General features: G+C 49.4%; 1 protein-coding gene and 1 long non-coding RNA gene across 3 annotated transcripts in view; one reads left to right on the top strand and one right to left on the bottom strand.

Annotated features, from left to right (window-relative positions):
- Window positions 1-3,318, bottom strand: part of LOC123479462 (uncharacterized) — an 18,961-nt gene extending 15,643 nt beyond the window's left edge. Inside the window, exons 1-2 of one of the 2 annotated variants that reach the window (XR_006655086.2) lie at window positions 3,279-3,318; window positions 726-793 (exon numbers count right to left, since the gene is read on the bottom strand). This is a non-coding gene — a long non-coding RNA (uncharacterized lncRNA). Of the gene's footprint in view, window positions 1-725; window positions 794-3,087 lie in introns of both variants that reach the window. The other variant, XR_008425529.2, reaches the window with a different exon arrangement.
- Window positions 3,309-19,310, top strand: MRPS18A (mitochondrial ribosomal protein S18A). Its single transcript, XM_024557713.3, has 6 exons — window positions 3,309-3,458; window positions 10,451-10,482; window positions 13,078-13,185; window positions 15,598-15,721; window positions 15,949-16,018; window positions 18,913-19,310. Exons 1-6 carry the CDS (start codon window positions 3,344-3,346, stop codon window positions 19,055-19,057), a joined length of 594 nt encoding a protein of 197 aa, XP_024413481.2. The 5' UTR covers window positions 3,309-3,343; the 3' UTR covers window positions 19,058-19,310.

Raw genomic sequence — 19,310 nt, 5'->3', positions numbered from 1 at the left:
GAAAAAAATGAACCTTAATCCCAATCTCAGGCCACATAATAAAACAATTCCAGATGAGTTTAGATCTCATATGAAAGGTGAAACAATAAAGCTTTGGGAAGAAAACACAGAAGAACATCTTCATGACCTTGAGGGGAAAAAAAAATTTAAATAAGAAACGAAAAATGCCAGCCATAAAGGAAAAAAACCTTATAAATTGCACTATATTAAAATTTAAAATACTGCCTATCAAAAATATACTACACACAAATGAAAAGGCTCCCCACAAAGCAGAAGACAACATCTGCAGCACACACATCCAAAAAGGGACAGGTATCCAGAATATATAAAGAACTTCTACAAATCAAAAACAAAAAGACAGGCAACCCACTATAAAATGGGCCAAAGACTTGAACATTTTACAAAAGAAGATATCCAAATGGCTAACAGAGTGATTTATCTCCATTAGCCATCAGAGAAATATAACTTAAATACACAATGAGAGCCTATACATACTCACCAGAATGGCCAAGATGACAAGTGCAAAAAAATCATAATACAAAAAAACAAAAAAATATATAAGGTTGGAGAGCAACTGGAACTCTCATACACAGATGGTACCAGAGTAAACTGGTACGATTACTATGGAAAAGAGCTTGGCGGTATCTACTAAATCTGAGTATTTACATCACCCAACAGTTCCATATCTGGATATATTCCTGAGAGAAGTTTGTTCCTGTGCTCACCAAAAATCGTATAGAAGAATGTTCATCACAGCAGGGTTTATAAGTCCCAACTGGAAAGTGTGCAAATCCTATCGACAAAAGAAAGGATAAACAAGATGTAGTAAAATCACAGTGGAGTATTATACAGCAATCAGAATGAAAGAACAATAACTCTGTATAACTGTGGATGAATCGCATAAACATGATGATGAGCAGCTGAAAGCAGACACAAAAAGAGTACGTGTTATATAAGCTTCTATGTATATAAAGTTCAAATGCAGAAACAATAATTTATGGTGCTAAAAGTCAGATAACGACTTTCAGCATCTGGAAGGGGACGCCGGCGAGTTTTCTGGAATGCTGGTCCTGTTCTATTTGTTGGTGAGGGCAGTGTTTCCCTCTGTGAAAATTCATGAAACTGTATACTGGTCATTTGTGTACTTTCTTATATAGGTTATTCTTTAATTTAAAATAAAATTTAAGGCTAGTCTTCCGAGAAAAATCTGGTCTCACAGAATTGTTTTTTCATGTAGGAGCAAATAATAGATGGAGTCAGAAAAATAAAATATGTATTACGAAATAAAGACTATGCACAGTATTACTTCATTTGGAAAATACAAACAGTGCTTATCTCTGAATTATGGATATTTTTCTTTTTACTTTATTTCACTTTTCTACAATGATCATGTGTTACTTGTCCCTGTAAAAAAGCACACTTTTTTTTTTTTTTTAAAGATTTTATTTACTTCTTTTTAGACAGAGGGGAAGGGTGGGAGAAAGACAGAGAAACATCAATATGTGGTTGCTTCTCTCACGCACCCTACTGGGGACCTGACCTGCAACCCAGGCATATGCCCTGACTGGGAATCGAACTATTGACCCTTTGGTTCACAGGCAGGCTGGTGCTCAATCCACTGAGCCACCCCAGCCAGGGCCAAGTTGTTTTTCTTAAATAAAATCTGACTATGATAAGTTAGGAAAAGACCATGAGAGGGCTGGCACTCTAATACTTCAGTTCACAGTGTGCACAGCAAGCCTTGGGTGCAGCTGTTACTACCCTGGTCCCTTGGATCGCCAGAAGTTGGAGTAGAGAAACAGGGGATATAGTATAAGCAGGAAGAACTCAAGACCATTTATACAGAAAGAAAGTGGAAGCTGTCGGGAGAGACAAAGCTTTCCTGACCCTGGCCAGGATACCCAGACCTACACCCAACCAAAACTCTGTCCCACCTAACCGTGTATCAGTCTCACCGTCTCATCCACCTAGATTGATCTTCCTCTCAAGGTCCCCCTTCCCAGGATCTGCCCTTGCTAAATGCAATGTTTTAAGGTACTCCAATGCCACATTTCTCCCGCTTACTTGTCTATAGTAATGCCACTCCAGCTCCCCATGCAGCAGCTGCTCTGCACCCTCCTGGTCCACCAGGGTGGCAGTCAGCTGAAAGATAGGCTCCTTCCCCACTCTCATCAGAGAACATGCTGAGCCATTTAATGAGCCTGATTTTCCCGTCTATGAACCAGAGTAGGATAACTAGAAAATCCCCCTTCAGATTTATTGTAGAGGGTGGAAAAGAATATCCTAACCATCAAGTGGAAGAACTGAGCTGTGAATGGCTTTTCTGTCTTACATAGCTCAGGGGAACTATCCTATTATGTCCTGCATCCAAAAGAGGCAAAATTGAGCATTTGTGTTTTCATCTTGCTACTGTATTATTTCCTCGGTAGGCAAGTACGTCAAAGTTGTGAAACAGCACAGAGGCCATATCAATTAGCTTATGTTTATTGTGCACTTATGTTTACCTCATTTAACTTTCACAACACCCTATAAAATAGGTTCTACATTTATTTAACAAGTATATATTGCACTCATTACATGTTAGGCTCTGCGCTATGTGTTGGAATATGTGTTGGAGAGTCAACAAGAAACAATGCCCTTGCCTTCATGGAGCACTCAGTGTGGTGGGAATCATATATTATACAAGCAAATGAAAAACTGTATTTGTGCCGAGTACTAAGATGGAGAAGTATCTGGTGCTGAAAAACAGTAACAGGGAGGTTTTTAAGGAAGGCCTCATTGTGGAAGTGAATATTGATCTGAGCTATGAGAAATAAGTAGGACTTTAGCAGGTAGGCAAAGAGCAGACAGAGGAAATAGCTATGCAAAAGCCCTGACCAAAGATAAGTGCTAAGTAAAAATGAAAGACAGGAGTGGGAGCGGATATCAGTTCTATTCTAGGCTTGCCTGATGCTCCAGACCCAGAGTTCCCAACCATTTCAACCTCTCCTCTACAGGCCTTGCTTCAGCCGTAAGAAGCTGCAAATCTACATCTAACTTGCAGAGAAGGAAAAGCTTTAAAGACTTAGGGTAGTGCGTTGATTTTACCGAGGAAAACTGCCAGGGAACGAAAGCGACCCTAGAGACCTCGGCGACTGGCAAACAGGAGCTAGAAGACCTCCCCCTGGATCCTCGGAATGAAGCACAGCGTTGACAGAGAGCCTTCTCGGTTTAGACCAAAGCTGGAGATGTGTGGGAAAAGTTAAAGAGACAGAATAACGGAGCAAAAAACCAACCACCTGCAGTTCTTGCCTGCGCGTGCGCCGTTCCGGAAGCGGAAGTGCCGAAGAGGTCATAGGTCTTCATGATGGCGACCCTCAGTGTCCTGGCGTCCGGCTGTGGGCGGCTGATCCGAGGGCTTCTGGCAGGCCCGGCCGCGACCGGGTGGGTTCGGCCTCCAGTTCGCGGGTACAGGGAAGGTGAGTCTTGGGACCTGACGACCTCCCGAAGCTAAAGGAAAGCGAGGGGCGGGGGTTGCTTCCTCTAGTCCCCGTGCCCCTTCCCTCTCTCTTCGCGCGGTTCTGAAACGTCTGAAATGCGGACGCTCCCCGGGTGCTCGAAAGCTCTTTCCGAACCCTGATCCTGTTATCATGACTTCCCATTTATCTGAGTGTCTTCTCGGGCAGGGGCAGGGGCAGGTGGGGAGGACGGATAGAAAGAATTGCTTAGTTCGCGAGGGCAGGAGAGAAACCTATCCGAGGGTTAGGAAAAGTTTTCGGCGAGGGTCCGCATGTTAATTCTCCTGTATCCTCCGAAAGGCCGTCTCCCTTATTAAAAAATTCCTGGATCGTAAGGGAAGGACACCTGGAGGCCCTCCCCAGCGTCTTCTTTTCCAGTTTCTCATCTGGCGGTGCTGTTAGGTGATGGCAGCTTTCTCCACCCGGGCCGCTAGTCTCCCCGAGAGGTAGAAGCTAAGGTGGAAAGGCCATTGAACAGCTGAAACAGAGGCAAATGCTGGTTGGTATTTTTGCTTTAAATTAATCTTAAGTCTGGAAAGGCAGCCTCCTTCTAGCATTGAACTGAGAGCCTGTTGGTAAAAAGGCCAAGTGCTGAACTTCAGGCTGTCAAGGGATTCTGGAGAAAGAAAATACAGCCCTTTGCCTCAGAAGTTAGGTTCTAATGAGATGATATGTCTACATGGGCTGCAATAAAGTACGAGGAGATTCAGTTACAGGAAACAGCAAACCCAACTGGAAGTTTTCATAAGGAGGATGGGATCTGACAGAGAGTGAAAAAGGTCTTTCAGGACACAGCCTGCCTTTGTGTCCTGCTGGAAGCAGGGAAGGATGGGTGATGTGCAGAAGTGATGTGGGGGGTTATTTTAAGATTCTGGCTCAGTACTGACCAGTGTATCCTTTAACCAAAGCTGAGACATAACCAGAGGAAAAGCGTGACCATTGTTTTCAGAGGGAGCAGAAAAGTCCAAAAAGACTTTTGGACGACTATTGGACGTTTCAGAAGAGGTCTCTTTTTTTAGCTTTCAAACAGCAATTTCAGTAGAATGGGAAATGAAAGAGTTCATGAAGAAAAGGAAATAGCAGGTAATGTGAAGAATTTAGTTATGAAGGGGAGGTGGAACATTTGCTAGAAAGAACGACAAAATCCGTATGCTGCCTGGTTAATATTAGGTAAACTAATCCATTAGTAAAGAAAGACACCAAAGAGAGCATGTTGCTAATAAAAAGGACTTAGAAAAGGTGTTTTATCTAGTCCCATGCTGCAAAATTAGCATATGCCCATAACATTTTCGAGGTTGTCCCCCAAGTGTCAAACACTAATAGCCGCAATTTACATATCCTTTATAAAATTCAAAGTTGAAAACAGTGCTTTGCTATGTTCCCAGAGGACAGGTAAGAGGAGTGGTTTTGTTTTGTTCTTTTACAAAGGAACATTTTTAGATTTGAATTTTTTCTATTGGAGAGTTTGTGAAATAATGGACTGCATAATCAGGTGGGTCTTTGAAGTCCTCCTCTCCATAAATTCTTGGGTTGGTTGCCCTTCTTTGCTGCTTACTGTCAGGCCTAAAAGCTAAATAATTAAATTGATGTAATCTTAAACAAAGGAGAACCAACTGTCTCCAAAGCCTTTAAATGAAAAAACTTTCCTTGATATTCTACCCCTTATGTATAAAGTAGTTCACATATACCTACTTTTGACTGGTCCCAACTGGTATATTTGACACCCGAATAATAGAGTACACATAGAATTTAAAGTTATAGGGAGAAAGCTGAATGTTTCGCTGGAAATATCCAAACATCCTACTTTTCAAAGTATCAGATCGTACTTAATTTTAGTCAGAGTTCCTGAGCACTCAGCGTCCGCACTCCTGCCTGTAAAGACTCAGTGTGAGCCCAGGCCAGCAGCTCAGTTGGAGCACCGCTGATGTGCTGAGATTGCAGATCTGATCCCTGGTCAGGGCACATACAAGAATCACCCAAGGAATGCATCAATGAGTGGAACAACAAGCTGGTGTTTCTGTCTCTCTTACGCCACCTCCTCTCTCTCAAATCAATTTTTTTTTTTAAAAAGACCCTCATTCTAAAGCAGGGGTTCTCAGTTGGGGGCCGGTTTGTTCTTGGGGGCACATTTGGCAATGTCTAGAGACATTTTTGGTTGTCACGACTGGGACAAGAGGTACTCCCGGCATCTGGTGGGTGGAGTCCAAGGACGATGCTATAATGTTAAAGGGCGCTGGGCAGCCCCACGCACGGAGACCCGCCTGGCCTAAACTGTGAGCCATGCTGCTGTTGAGAGAGCCTGCAGTTTAACAAGAGCAGCACACGAAGCCCACTCTCGTGGAAGAAGCAGCACTGAAGGAAGACAGAAGTGGAAGTTGTGGTTTATTAAGTGCCTGCTTCAAGCACAGTGCTGTGGTTTCCACGTATATTTAATCAGTCTTTTCAACAATCCTTAAAGGTGGATGTTCCTGATATTTTTACAGATGAGGAACTCAGGTCCAGAGGGCTTCGGTAGCTACCTCACATCACACAGCTGGTGGGTGGTGGGGTTGGAAGGAGAGCCAGTGCTCTTCCCTCTCCGCCAGTCATGCCACCTCGGTGCTCCATGGCAGGGCGTCCCTGTCATTCCCTCCCTTCCCCGAACGCCCCCATCGGTTAACCCACTGAAGACCATTCGTATTTTTATGGTTGGCACTGCCAGACTTAGCAAAAATTGTGTTAGACCTCATTCCTGCCTTATCACTCTTAGAAATCTTATGAAAGAAATGTATTTAAAACAAGAAAAATAAACACATAATTATCTGAATTTACAGGGGTGATCTGTCAGACACCTAGGTTAGAATGTGTTGAAATGAGTGGAGGCTGAAGGGACTTTTCTTCATCTTCTCCAGTTAGCTATAGCAGTTCAGACAAGGGTGGGCAGCCCGCCCCGTAGCCAAAAGCTGTGAGAGAAAGCGAGCGGGCTGGGGGCTTAGAGAGTAGAGGGCGACGTGGTAGTGGAGGGAACTTGCGTGTGGCAGTGACACTCCTCCCAAGGAAGCCTGTGCAGAGGGACATGCCCTCAGGGTTCCCAGGGCAAAGACGTGGGGAGGTGACGAGAGAGTCGGAAAACTTCAGGGGTAGAACTAAAGATGAACAACAGGGCCCTGGCTTGTGTGGCTCAGTGGGTTGAGTGCCGGCCTGTGAACTGTAAGGTTGCAGATTCTGGTCAGGACACACGCCTGGGTTGTGAGCCACGTCCCCAGTTGGGGGCGTGTAAGAGGCAACCTGTCGATGTTTCTCTCACACATGTTTCTCTCCCTCTCTTTCTCCTTCCCTTTCCCTCTCTCTAAAAATAAATAAATAAAATCTTCAAAAAAGAGAGAAACAAGATGAACAGAAGGGAGTGGTACTTGAGCGAGGAAGGAACTTGAGAAAAGTAGTTAATGACCACAAGTGCAGGCACACCTCCCAAAAGTGTGAGCCGGTCAGCGCCTCCTCTCAGCCATCCTGCCACTCGGCTACTGCATTCCTCCTTACTCTGCCTGGGCCTGGGTTTCCGAGGGTACCTTCCAGGAAGGCCCTTGGTCTCTGGGCACTTAGTGCCCTCCAGTCCTCGTCAGTCATCTTTCCTCACTTCCTCCTTTAGGAAACAGTGGGGTCTTTATTGCCACAGTCCGCCGTGGCTGTGTTTCTGTGTTCACTGCAGTCTCACCGCAGTGCTGTTTGCTCTGCACTGTTACAATTCAGTTGTCTTGGACTCCATCCTAGGCGAGTATTTACCGAAGCACTCAAAGGACCTCTTTACGAGGCCTGGACTTTATTATAGTGAAGTTCCCATACTTGGTTAGTTCCCTTTTCTCCCCTAGGGCAAAGGCCCTGTCTTCCTATCCTGTTGCAACTCTCCACAGTAGGTGGAGCGGGGCTGTGCACTCCACGTGTGCGCAGCAAACGTGTTGCCTTCTGTGAAAGATTATTTGATTTGTATGTGAAGTGGCCATCTTTGAAGATTTTGGTCCTTAATTCTAGTTTAGAAAACTGCTTTTTTTCTTTCCTGAGTCTACTTGATAATAGGCATTTCTTAGAACACAAAAGATTCCATCTTTTTTTAAACAAGTTTTCTTTTTTATTGTTGTTCAAGTACAGTTGTCTCCATTTTCACCCCACCACACCCCCTGCCCCACCCCCGCCTCCCACCCTCAAACCTGCCCCCTTTGGCTTTGTCCGTGTGTCCTTCATACATGTTCCTTGATGGCCCTTCCCCTCTTATCCCCTTTTATCCCTCTCCCCCTCCTCTCTGGTCACTGTCAGTTTGTCCTTTATTTCAGTGTCTAAACACGTTTTCTGTTAGTGCTTAAATCCCTTGGTCCAGTTTTTCTTAGCCACCCCCACTTCTCTTAAATGGAGTAGAGACCAGGGACAAACTGGATCTGAGGCTTTGTTTGGTTCTGACATGTTTTTGTGTGCACACTGAAAATCAATACGATTTGATTCCTATCTCCTGTTTTGAGAGGCTTAAAATCTATCAGAGCCTCTTCAGGCTCCAGCCAGGCCTTCCGCCCCAGCACTGAGACACCGCCCTGATGAATCTCGATCTCCTGTGAATTCTCAGGTCATTTCTTCTGGTTTGACAAATTGTCTCTATCAGATAAGCCTGTGCCGAATGTTTTGCCCACTGTCTTCCCGTGATCTGACTCGTGGCTCAGTGGCTGTGTGGGGAGCTCGGGAACAGAGGAGCTTGCCATGGTCTTTGATCTCTCTTCCAGGGGCCAGTGGGATGACTTCAGGGTTTGGTTCTCTGCCGGGAGTGATGTGTGTTTTGTTAGACTTGTTTACCTCATGATTAGGGCCCAAGTGCCTCCTGGAGAAGGGAACCACATGTTTGTTCTCTTTGTGTTTCGGGCCATTGTTGTGTTGCTGACTCGAGTGGAACCGGAATGTTTCTCCGGTTCTGAGAATGTTTTTTCCCCACCTATTGCTCAGATTTGGTCACCCTCACTCCAACTTTGTTTTTGCAAATTTGCAGTTTGTGGGGTGCCTAGAAGCCCTACTGCACTGGAGCAGTGCCTGCCTGTGCATCCCCACGTTTCTAAGTTGACACTTTGCAGTGACAGTCCCTCTGCCACTGTGCTGGCCTCCAGACGGAGCCCCAGGTGGAGTCTCGCTTCTCATTTAGGCTGGTCTCTGTTCTGAACAAGGGACACTGTTTTCTTTTACTGGGAGAAACCTAGTTTGTCTTTGAGTTGATTGGTAACTACAGCGTTCAGGAAAAAGCCTCAGGGCCTCTCTGGTCATCGTTACAACTGGGTGTGCAGAGTAGGACCGGAGGGGCTCTCAGGTTGGGTATTTAGGCGGACTGAGTCTTTATGAATGGCCTCACTCAGGAAACAAAAGGGCAGCGATTGCACGCAGTCTGTGTCCAGTTAGGTGTGGGTGGCAGAGCTCAGTGATCGCAGGTGCTGCCTGGGGCTCTGGTTGGGTTAGAATTGCCTCATTTTTTTTTCCTTAGATATTCTCTTTCTCTTCCTGTTGGTTTTGTTTTGTTTTGTTTTTACTGCAAAAGCAGTATGCATTTATTTTAGAAACTTTAGAAAATACTGATAGGCATAAAGCAGCAGCTAAAATTACCTACCGCCACCTCTGAGAGAAAACCAGTATTACTGTTTGGGTACCTAGTTTCAGGGGTCTGAGTCTCCTAAATCCATGTTTATTGTGTGTATGCTAATGGACGACGTGTTTCGAGGGAGAGGTCCATAACTCTCACTGGATTGTCAGCGTTAAGAACCTTAGGCTCTTTCTAATCTGCATTCGTGCCTTGGCTAGAGCTGAGTAAAACTAACTGTGTAGCCAAGCTGCTGTTAAAATGCGCTTTTAGTATGTGGGGAGACGGCAGCCGTGTGGGCCCAAGTTTTCTCTTCCAGTGATTAGTAGTCAGAAGCGGGCCGTGACAAGTACTCCGCTCCCCGAATGCTAGCCAGCGTCCATGGCGCACCTGCCGCCTGCCAGTTCCTCTGCTACAGCTGTGGCCCCTCCCTTTCTAAAGACACTGGGAGAACAAGTGAGGGTCTCCAAGAACTTTCTGTTTGATTGGATTTGCCAGATGTGGGCTTTTAGCTTGGTTCTTCCTTTGAATATTGTTGAAGTTGCCATTCTGCATCCTAGTCGAGTAAGATAGGAAATACGTACAGCCCGACAGGTGTGAGTGACTTACTGTCCTTCCCTCAGGTTCCCTTCTGACTGCCAGGCCTACAGGGCAGAGCGCTGAGGGAGTCCCTCTCAGTCTGCAATTGCAGCACTCTCTGGACTTGCGCCTGGCCCAGAGCCTGCAGGCCCTTGTTCCAGCCTCTCTCTGCCACACCTCCCCAGCGTGGATAACACACTGCAGCCCTGCGGGGGGGGGCATCTGACTCGCACAGTTGCCCCCATACAGCTTTAATACAGGGCTCTCGGGGTGAATCCTAGGGGTGAACTTGCCTCGCGGCTTATCTGCCAGGGCCACTGGAGTCGTTTTATGTAGTTCAGTGCTGTATTGCAAACTGTTCAAGGTCAGACACTACGTTTGTCTGATTCTCTCAGTAAAAGGACACATGCAGTGGGTACTTTTGAAGGCCTTTTACATGCTTCTGCCCCCAACTGCCCACTCTTAGGTCATTATTGCTAGCCATGGGAGGGCAGGATCTTGCCAATTTCCTTAGATAGAACCAAGAGGAATCTTGGTTTGGAAAGGCAAAAACAGTGTGGAGCCCTTGGTCCCAGAGAGATGATATTGCTTGGGCATCTGGGCTCGCACTTGTCCAGCCTCAGGGGCACAGAGCGTTTGGAGGTGACACTGCACTCTCTCTTCTAGGTGGGGCCTGTGGGAGAGTGCAGACTGAAGGCTCTGTTTGCCTGTGTGCGCAGGATGTGAGCTATTATTTGAAACTCCCTGTTCCTTATTAAATGGCTGACCTAGTTTTTCCCCTTTCTCTCTGCAGTGGTGGAGATCCAAGAAGGGAAGACAACTATAGTGAGTATCGTCAAGTTGGCCACTTACAACCTCTTTGACACTTGGAGCTGCCTGGCTGCTCCTCTGAGGGAGGGAGGGAGGGAGGCCCAAACAGGACTCCTGGCTCTAGGATCTGCTCCTTCTGTGACTGTAAATCTACTAGTTTTCGAGCTGTGTGCTATCGTGTGGTTAATCAGGAACAGTCACTTGTACGTGGATTGAAGCATCTGCTCTTTGATTAAAGTGGCCTTTTGTATGACTGGATCTCAGAGGTCTTTGCTAATGTTCTTTGGAGGGTGATAAATTAGTTTTCCAAAGGGGAAACTAAGGCCATGGCAGGACTAGAGAGCCAAAGTAAGTTGATCCTGAGCCAGGATCCTGGATCTCAGCTTCTTTCCTCTCTGCTCGGACTGACTAAGCTATTCCTTAAGTGATGCAGTTAAAAGGTGACACTCTCTGTACCCTGAACTCACCAGTAAGCACCCTGCCTTGTCTACTGGTAAGAAAGCTGGAATGATGTATCCACCCACTCCCCCTTCCCTCATTGCGCCCATCTCACCTCCCTTCCTCCATGAGTCACATGGCCTAGATTATCCTATAATCCCTAAAAGACAGTGTTGTTTTCACATGGCTTTCCCTGCCTCCTAGAAATCCACAGCCAGTCCAGAAGCCTGTAATATAACTTCCATGTCAACCAGGGATTTAACTGTTGTGGCTGCCAGCCACACTCGGTCCTCCTTAGGGACCGACTCTTATTCCCAGGACAAGGCCTCGGGTTCCCTCTGGGTCCTCCCCAGAATAGTCCCTCAGCTTTTGCACGCTTTACCTCAAAATAGTTATTTTGGGGGGGTCCCCGTCCCCTAGGACACCTTGGTTTGTCCCCACATTCAAAGCTCAAACGAGCCTTCACCCTGTGAACTCGGTGCTGGTGGAGAGAAAGCACATCTGGCTTTTGCATGTGGAGACTGGTTTTCGTGCGGGGCATGGATTTGCTTTTTGTGGGATGACCGTGGAGACGTGGTGGCACTGTAAGCATTTACAGGCCCTGGGGGAGGGAGCCACCCCTGCCTGGAGAGGTGCTGCCTTGGCTGCCTGGTGTTGCTCGCTTTCTGGAGTCTCACTTTCTTCATCTGTAAAGTAACATCGTGATGCCCCCTCGCTAGGTTGTGGGGGTTAAAATGAGATGGTGAACCACGATTAGCGCAAAACCAGGCACATAACGGGGAGTCAGCAAATGCTGGTTCTTTCCCCACGGTCCACGGTAATCCCCATCTGAGCCCACCACACACCTACACATTTTCTCTAACGCATTCTCTGTTTCTGGAGCAGTTCTGGTGGCCGTGGCAGACAGGTAGATAGCAGTGCCCTGCACAGGCAAGCATTGCTTCTAGCCTCCTCCCCGTTCCCATTTCTGCCCCTGGAGACGGTGTTGCTTCTCTCCCCAAAGCCTCTGGGCCCTGTCCCAGCCTCGTTCTCATAATCCACAGCACCAGTCAGGACGCCTTTCTAAACTCCCCCTCTTGCAATTGGAGCCGACTCCCAGATCATTGGTCTATTGCTCTTAGTGATTCCAAGGCCGTGTCACAGGATACAGCAGCCACCACCGAGGTCATTTTGCGCATAACCTCAGCACAGTTGGAAAGGTGGCATCTTAAATAATAAAAGCAAGGAGGAAGCTGGGATGTATCCTCCCATCTGTGTTTTTTAAGAAGAGAGATAGTGCCCTGGCTGCTGTGGCTCAGTGGAGTGAGCGCTGGTCTGTGAACCGAAAGGTCTCAGTTCAATTCCCTGTCCAGTCACATGCCTGCGGTGTGGGCCAGGTCCCCATTTGGGGGCATGCAAGAGGCAACTGATGAATGTTTCTCTCCCTCTCCTCCCTCCCTTCCCCTCTAAAAATAAATTCTTTAAAAATAAATAATAAAAAATAAAAAGGGAGAGAAGAAGCAGGTATATGCTCATCTAGGCAGAGAGTAGGCTTCTCACCTTGGCACTGTTGACATCCTGGGCTGCAAATTCTTCGTTGTGGGCGTGTCCCGTGCGTTGTAGGATGGGTAGCTTCCCTGCTAGATGCCATTAGCACCCCATCTCCCGGTTGTGACAGTCAGAAATGTCTCAGACATTATCCACTGTCCCCTGGGGGGCAAAGTCATGGCAGGCTAAGAACCACTGGCATAGACTTGCTCTGTAAGATACAGGTGGGATCTGCCTTTCCTCTGAGAAGGCTATGTGGGGTGGGAAGGAGACTTCCTTTGGACTCAATATCCCTGTGCAGTTTGAAACTTTTTATCATGTGCATTTATTACATTTTCCCAAAGGTTGTTTTTGTTTGCTTGAGGAAGGAAAGGTAGCTTCAGCTGATACAGCAAACCCCTCCCTCTCACCACCAGCATTCAGTTCTGTATCCATCACCCTTGAAGGCCACCAAATCACCTCTGTGTGGACACCCCAGGGCCCATTAATTACAGCTGCAGAACCACCACTATAGTTCCAGCAGAGAGCCCTGTTACCTAGCAGAGATGACGTCATACCACCATTCCCACCATTTGGGGGGCTGCTCGAGGACTAGAGACTCTGCATGGCCCTCTCCCTCACACGCGCTCTTTCTCTGCCTCCTAGGTCGAAGGCCGTATTACAGAGACTCCCCGGGAAAGCCCACATCCTCCTAACCCTTCTGGCCAGTGCCCCATCTGCAGGTGGAACCTGAAGCACAAGTATTGTTATGAGGTGAGTGTGCATGTCCTGGAGGCCATGTTCCCTGGCTAACTGAAGCGGCATCGCTCCCCTCCGCTCCCCTTCCCCCATGGCCACTGCTGCATCTCATGGCGCTGCTACAGACAAGCATTTGTCAGTGGCTCTCAACCTCGGCTGCACGTTGGAATTACAGGGAAGCTTTAAAAAACCACTCAGGCCCTGCCCCCAGACATTGATTCTGCTGGACTGGGGTAAAGCCTGGCCATCATTATTTTTTAAAGCTCCCCAGGTGATTCCCATGCGCAGCCAGGGTTAAGGGTCACTTAATTCACAGCCTGGTTGCGTGCGATTCATACCAGCAGGGCCCTGTACCCCAGTCTCGCAGAGCTGTGTTCCCGAGGGGAGGGAATCAGGATCTGGGTTTGGCTTTCTTTCTCTTGTAATGAGAGGCTATTTGAAGAGGCCTCTCTGTGATCTGGGGACACACTACTGTCTCCATGTTGGAGCTGCAGAAACCCCTGTTTGCTCTAGCTCTTCCAGCCCTTCCCCTGTTTGCACGGGAGGATGATGATGGTGAGTAACAGTAGGTACCCTGCGGTGAGTGCATACTCTGTGTCAGGCACTATTGTAAGCATTTACATGTCTTCATCCACTTAGTTTTCACAATATCCCTACCAAGTCGGTACTTTTCCATCCTTGTTTTGCAGGTAAGGAAATTTAAGGCATGGAGAAGTCAGTGAACTTGCCTCAGATCACCCAGCTAGAAAGTGTCAGAGCTGGGATTCAAACTCTAGGGATACAAAACCCATGCAGAGGCTCTGATCCCAACTATTACTCTGCATCCTCTGTAGAATTGGGAAGGGCCTGGGGGAAAGGACACAGCCCTGGAGAAATCCATACGCGTCCCTCAGAGTTCTGTTGGTAACATTAAACACCCTGTTTTTAGGTTTCAGGTGATTCAGGCTCTGGGCCAACTTGACCTGCAGGTTGTCCCTGTGCCCCTCAGTGGAATGGGATGACTAAGGGCAGAGATCCCGGTCGGGTGGTAAGAGCAGGAGAGGCCACATGCCCATGGGATCTGAACAGAATGACCCAACTAATCTCTCGGGCTGGGAGCCTTGGCTTTAGGCCAACCCCGGGTGGGGAGAGGGGGTGTTCTTTTACTCTACCCTGGGCCTTTCTGCTGATGGCCGCCTGGAGTAACAGGAAGCTTGCAGGCCACGCACAGCTTCTTCTTACAAGGAAGTTAGTGGGGCTGTGGCCATACTTGGAATCTCAGCTGAAGATGGGGAGGTGAACCTGCCTGACCACCACGGGGCACTCTTTCTACCAGCCGTTTCTAGGAAATAGACTTGCTTCTGTTTATCCAGCAGAAGAAATCCAATCCCCTCCAAGGTAAAGGCTAAAGTTGTTTTCCTTTTACCCCTTTTCACTCAGGCCATCGTTAGCCTGAGCTGCACAAAGCTGTCAGCTTGCTTGGCAGCCTGTAGTGGGGGAGGCTGGGGCTGTGAGCCCAGTTTATTAGCCCTGGATAATCCAATCCAAGTTCTTTTCATCAGATTCTGAAGATTATAGGGGTGGGAATTGGGGGTCTGGGTCCCTCAGGAGCTCTCCAGTGATTAAAACAAATCTGCGGTTATACAGCGAGGCGCCTGCCAGGGCAGCGAGTCAGTTTGTGGACATGACTGCTAAGACTGGCGTGCCAGGCCCCTGGGGGGGGGGTGGCTTTTATCTAACCCCCTCAACCGTCCTGTGAAAGCTGGGGGGGCGAAGGTTCTTGTCTTCATTCGGGCTCTGTTTCCCCTTGTTCCCTTGACTCTTCCAAGGCAATCTGATGGTCCAAAGGAAGCCTTAGGAGCCATTCCCATCTGGTCACAGAGGGCTCGATGATGTGGGATTTAGTTTCACAGCCTCGGTCCCTTCCTCAGCTTGTACCCTGCTCAGCACTCCAGAGGGAACGGCAGAAGGTGGAGGGACTGTCTGTGTGTATTGTGCCCCGTGGCACATGGGCTTTGGGGGCAGAGACGGTAGTAGATTCTCTCTTGTGTGGAAATACATGACACACCCTCCACCTCACCCTAGAGATTGGCCTTTTGTCACCAGGAAAGATACTGCAGGTGCAGGACGGATTGTTAACATTTCTGGAAGAGTTTCTCTAACCTAGTCTATCCGAAGATTATCTCATGGAGGAGCTAAAAGCTCTGAGGATTGGTATGAGGGTCAGAAAACCTTACTAAGTTGGGATTTAACTTTTGTTAGGGTAAAGGTAGTAGACCAGGGTGCAAAGTTCTGTGGAGGGAATGGTCTTAGGTCAGTTCCCGAGGGAGACCTCAACCTCTTGGAGTGCCAGGGTCGACCGCCTCCCCCCTAGGCCGTGTGGCTTGGCTCCCCAGCATCACAGGCTCACCCAGCTGACCCTCACCTCCTGTTTTCCATTTCCACTAGGATGTGCTGCTGCTCAGTCAGTTCATCCGGCCTCATGGAGGCATGCTGCCCCGGAGGGTCACAGGCCTGTGCCGAGAGGAGCACCGCAAGATCGAGGAGTGTGTGAAGATGGCCCACCGAGCCGGTAGAAGTTCCCCTCAGGGCTAAGAGGGGCATAGGGCTGTAGGCACCATTCCCCGCCAGCTGCCCCATGCTGCAGCCCCTCCTGGAAGAGAAGTGGACATCCAGAGCCTTCATTTTACTCCCCTCAATGCCAACCTTCCACCTCCTTGGGCTTTGTCTCTGTGGTCCCCAAACGCTGCAGAGGGAGCTGCAGAGACCATCTCCTTATGTGTTTCTCCCTGCATTCAGGTCTGTTGCCAAATCACAAGCCTTCGCTTCCTGAAGGATTTGTTCCAAAAAGAAAACTCCAACTCAACCGGTAAGCAAACCTGGGTGTCAGTGCCCCAAGCATTCCGCAGGCCCTCAGTTCTCACTGTATTCTGCTGGGAAAGCCATTTCCTGGAGCTCATCCCACAGCCCAGGAAAGCCAGTGTGCCCTTCGGCTGTCCACTCCATCCCATCCCCGCCGGTCCCACTGGTGCTGCAGGTGATGGTGTGCACGCTTCTGTCACCTCCCCTGCTGGCCTCAGCCTCTTTTCTCCTCCCTCCACAGTAGGGCATTTAGCACAGGGGCAAGGAGGGTGAGGTCGTCTGCTGGTCGGGCATCAGAATGTGCTAATCCCATTTATGACATCATACTGGGTTGCTATGGGAGTGTCACAGCACTTCAGACTTTTAGTATCCCAGCACTGGGGTTATTAAAGAGCAAAGTGAGGCCTTAAAAAAGGGGGTGGGGGTGCCCTCTGGGGGTAGAGCCCCTGTATGTGGCCGTACACGTCGTACACTGTAAAACTTCAAGGCGGTATCCATGCAGACTGGAGTGTGAACGGTGCCCCATCGGGTTGTGTGCTTAGCCTGCACAGCGGCACTTGGCGAGCCAGGAGGTCCTGAGGTTTAGAGAAGAGCAAGGCCCCTGGATCCTGGAATCGGTCATCTCCCTTTCAGGCTAGGCAGGGTGCACCCTCTGATGGAGGAGCAGACCTGTCTAACACTCAATCATCCTATTGTGTGTTCCTTTCCCTCCCCCATCTCTGACATTGCCACACTCACATGCTCCCAGATCTGTAACACGCCCTTGTCGAGAGTAGAGCCAGGTCTGTAAAAATGATTTTGGTATTTATTCTTGTTCTCCCCTATCAGTGGCCCCTCCCTCTTTCAGCCTGTCCAGCTGCCACTGGAACTGCTGTCTGTATGGGACCAAAGATGGTTGAAGCAAAGCAAGACTTACCCACCCCCTAGCAAACCTCCTGGTCTGATACCCAGACGAGCCCAGGCATGAGGGTGGGAGTCCTGGCTGATACCAGCCACAGATTGCTGGGCTGGGGGTGCAGGACCGGAGCTGGGGCTTCATTGACGCCTCACCAGCGCCCTGGCCCCATGCCCATCTCCACCTGCCCTTCCCACATTGCTAGCTGGGCCATCTTCCAGCAGCCCTGGGGGATCAGGACATAGTAACATCTTCCTGTCTTTCCCAAATGTGCTATAGACCACGTGGGGGTTGAGCCTTCCCCCACCCCCCACCCCCTACTTGTGAAGAGACCGCAGCAGGCCTAAGGACACAATCCACCCTGCCCTCAGGCCTTTGAAGTGAAGCCAGGCTCCCTCCCATGGATCCGGTGTCCTTTAACGTGACACAGGATTGATGATGTGTGGGGGTTCTTGGGTTGCAAAAGGCCACTCTGGGGGGCTGGGTAGAGGGGGAGTCCTGGCTACGAGGGAGGTTGATTCCCTTGTAAGGGATTTCATGATTCTATCCAGAGGCCCTTGAGCTTTGGGCCCCAAGGGAGCCACACTTCCTCCTCCTCCTGCCTTTCAGGAGAGGTAGGAAGGAACCTTGGTCCTTCCCAGAGCTGGAGTCTTCCCAAAGAGCTGACTGGAGGCCACCCAGGTACCCTCCCCCACCAGTTGGCTGCCCCATGTGGCACAGGCATCAGGCCCAGAGCCAGCTGAAGCCCAGCTTCCTCAGGTCTCTCCAGGGCAGGGGAGGGAAGAACAGTTATCAGGCAGTAGTTCTGGACAACCTGGTCAGCCTGGGGATCTTCTGGGGTCCTGGAATTCCGGTGAGCACTCCTTTTGGAGAACCAGCTCCCACACCCCATCTCTTTCCCCGCCCCCTCTGAAGACTGGGAGATGCTAGCCCAGGGGCCTGCCAGGTGCTCCTTCCCTTACCCTTCACTCTCGTACTGTCCCGCACTCCAGCCATAGGAAAAGCAGTCCCTGGGACCAGCCACTCCTCAGAAGTCTCCCTGTTGGGGACATTGACACCGACAGGAGACTCAGAGAAGCCCACCTCACACTTGGAGTGCAGGCCTGCACCTCCGCCAGCTTTTCACTCCTCTTAGAGCTGTTTGCTTTGCACAGGAGAGGACCGAGGTTCAGGGGAGCTCAACTAAAATGTATAAGTTAGCAATCATTTTTCACTTATATCTAAAAATTTTCATCCAAGGGTAATTTTTTTAAATTAGAAATCTCTCATTTGATGGTTTTTAGAGGTGGCTGGGTTGAATTGCAGCCTATAGTGGAGTCAGAGGAGGACCCTGGCCTTTGGCATAGCTGAGCTTTCAGGATGAAGGGTGGGCCTCTCTGGACAGAATCCAAGTTTCATTCTGAATGGAGTAAACCCCAATCCCAGCCGGCATGAGCCACTTTTCCAGGAACTATCAGCGCCCTGGCCATCCCCAAAGGAGGCCAAAGGACTGTGGGCGGCAGCCATTTTTCCCCACCCCCTCCTCCATACCCCCCATGGGCCCTCACCCTTGGCTCCCATCATGGGTTGAGTGAGGGGCAGGGGTCCTCCAGCCAGTTATGGCTGCCCAGGGGAGCTCCCTGAAGGCTGGGGTGGCCGAATGAGCCAAGTGCGCAAGAGGGAAGGATTCCTCCAGACTCTTACATCAGCCTCTTCCTCCACCTCCTCCCCCAGAAAATACACACAAACATTGACAACTCATAAAGATCAAGGGAGCTCGTGTGGCCCTGGTCTGCCTGACCCTGGCCACACACACTTGTGGCAAGAACCCAGCCCCTCTGTTTACAGCACACTCAGCAGTCAATCCCAGGAAAAGCCCCTGCTCCTCAAGGAAGAAAAACTAGAGAAAGGGTTTGCTTGGACATCCACAGCTTTGGCCCGAGGAGGCGGCAGTGCCCACCCTCCCAGCTCCAGCTCCAGCTCAGGCTCCCAGCCCTCAGCCACACTTCCTGGTCCTCCGTCCACAGGTACCTGACCCGCTGGTCCCCCAGCTCCGTCAAGCCCATCTACAATAAAGGCCACCGCTGGAATAAGGTGCGCATGGCCGTGGGGTCACCCCTCCTGAAAGACAACATCCGCTACTCAAGAAGGCCTTTGGTGTTGTATCACTGACTGAGCAGGACTTCCTGAGAACCTGGCCAGACGTCCTCCTGCTCTGCCCCTGGTCCCTACCAGGGTGGCCTGGCTCCTCCAGCATGACCCACACGAGTGGCAGCGACACCACCTTCGGTGCCTTCAGCTGGGGGTATGCAGTTCACTTGGGTTCCTTGGCCCCTGAGGTGGTCTCCTGACCAGTTGGGGCCTTACTCTGCTCGGGGACAGGAGTTTTCCTCAAAGGAGTGTCATAAACCAGGCTCGTGTCTCA

Source organism: Desmodus rotundus, chromosome 11 (genome assembly GCF_022682495.2).
Source record: "Desmodus rotundus isolate HL8 chromosome 11, HLdesRot8A.1, whole genome shotgun sequence".
Lineage (NCBI taxonomy): Eukaryota > Metazoa > Chordata > Mammalia > Chiroptera > Phyllostomidae > Desmodus > Desmodus rotundus.
This window is presented reverse-complemented; position numbering and strand designations above follow the sequence as displayed.

Bases quoted from the DNA above. Each gene is read 5' to 3' on its own strand.
- MRPS18A (XM_024557713.3), top strand. From the start codon at position 3,344: ATGATGGCGACCCTCAGTGTCCTGGCGTCCGGCTGTGGGCGGCTGATC. The intron at 3,459-10,450 runs GTGAGTCTTGGG...TTCTCTCTGCAG, and splicing joins AGTTCGCGGGTACAGGGAAG to TGGTGGAGATCCAAGAAGGG. The intron at 10,483-13,077 runs GTGAGTATCGTC...TCTGCCTCCTAG, and splicing joins AAGAAGGGAAGACAACTATA to GTCGAAGGCCGTATTACAGA.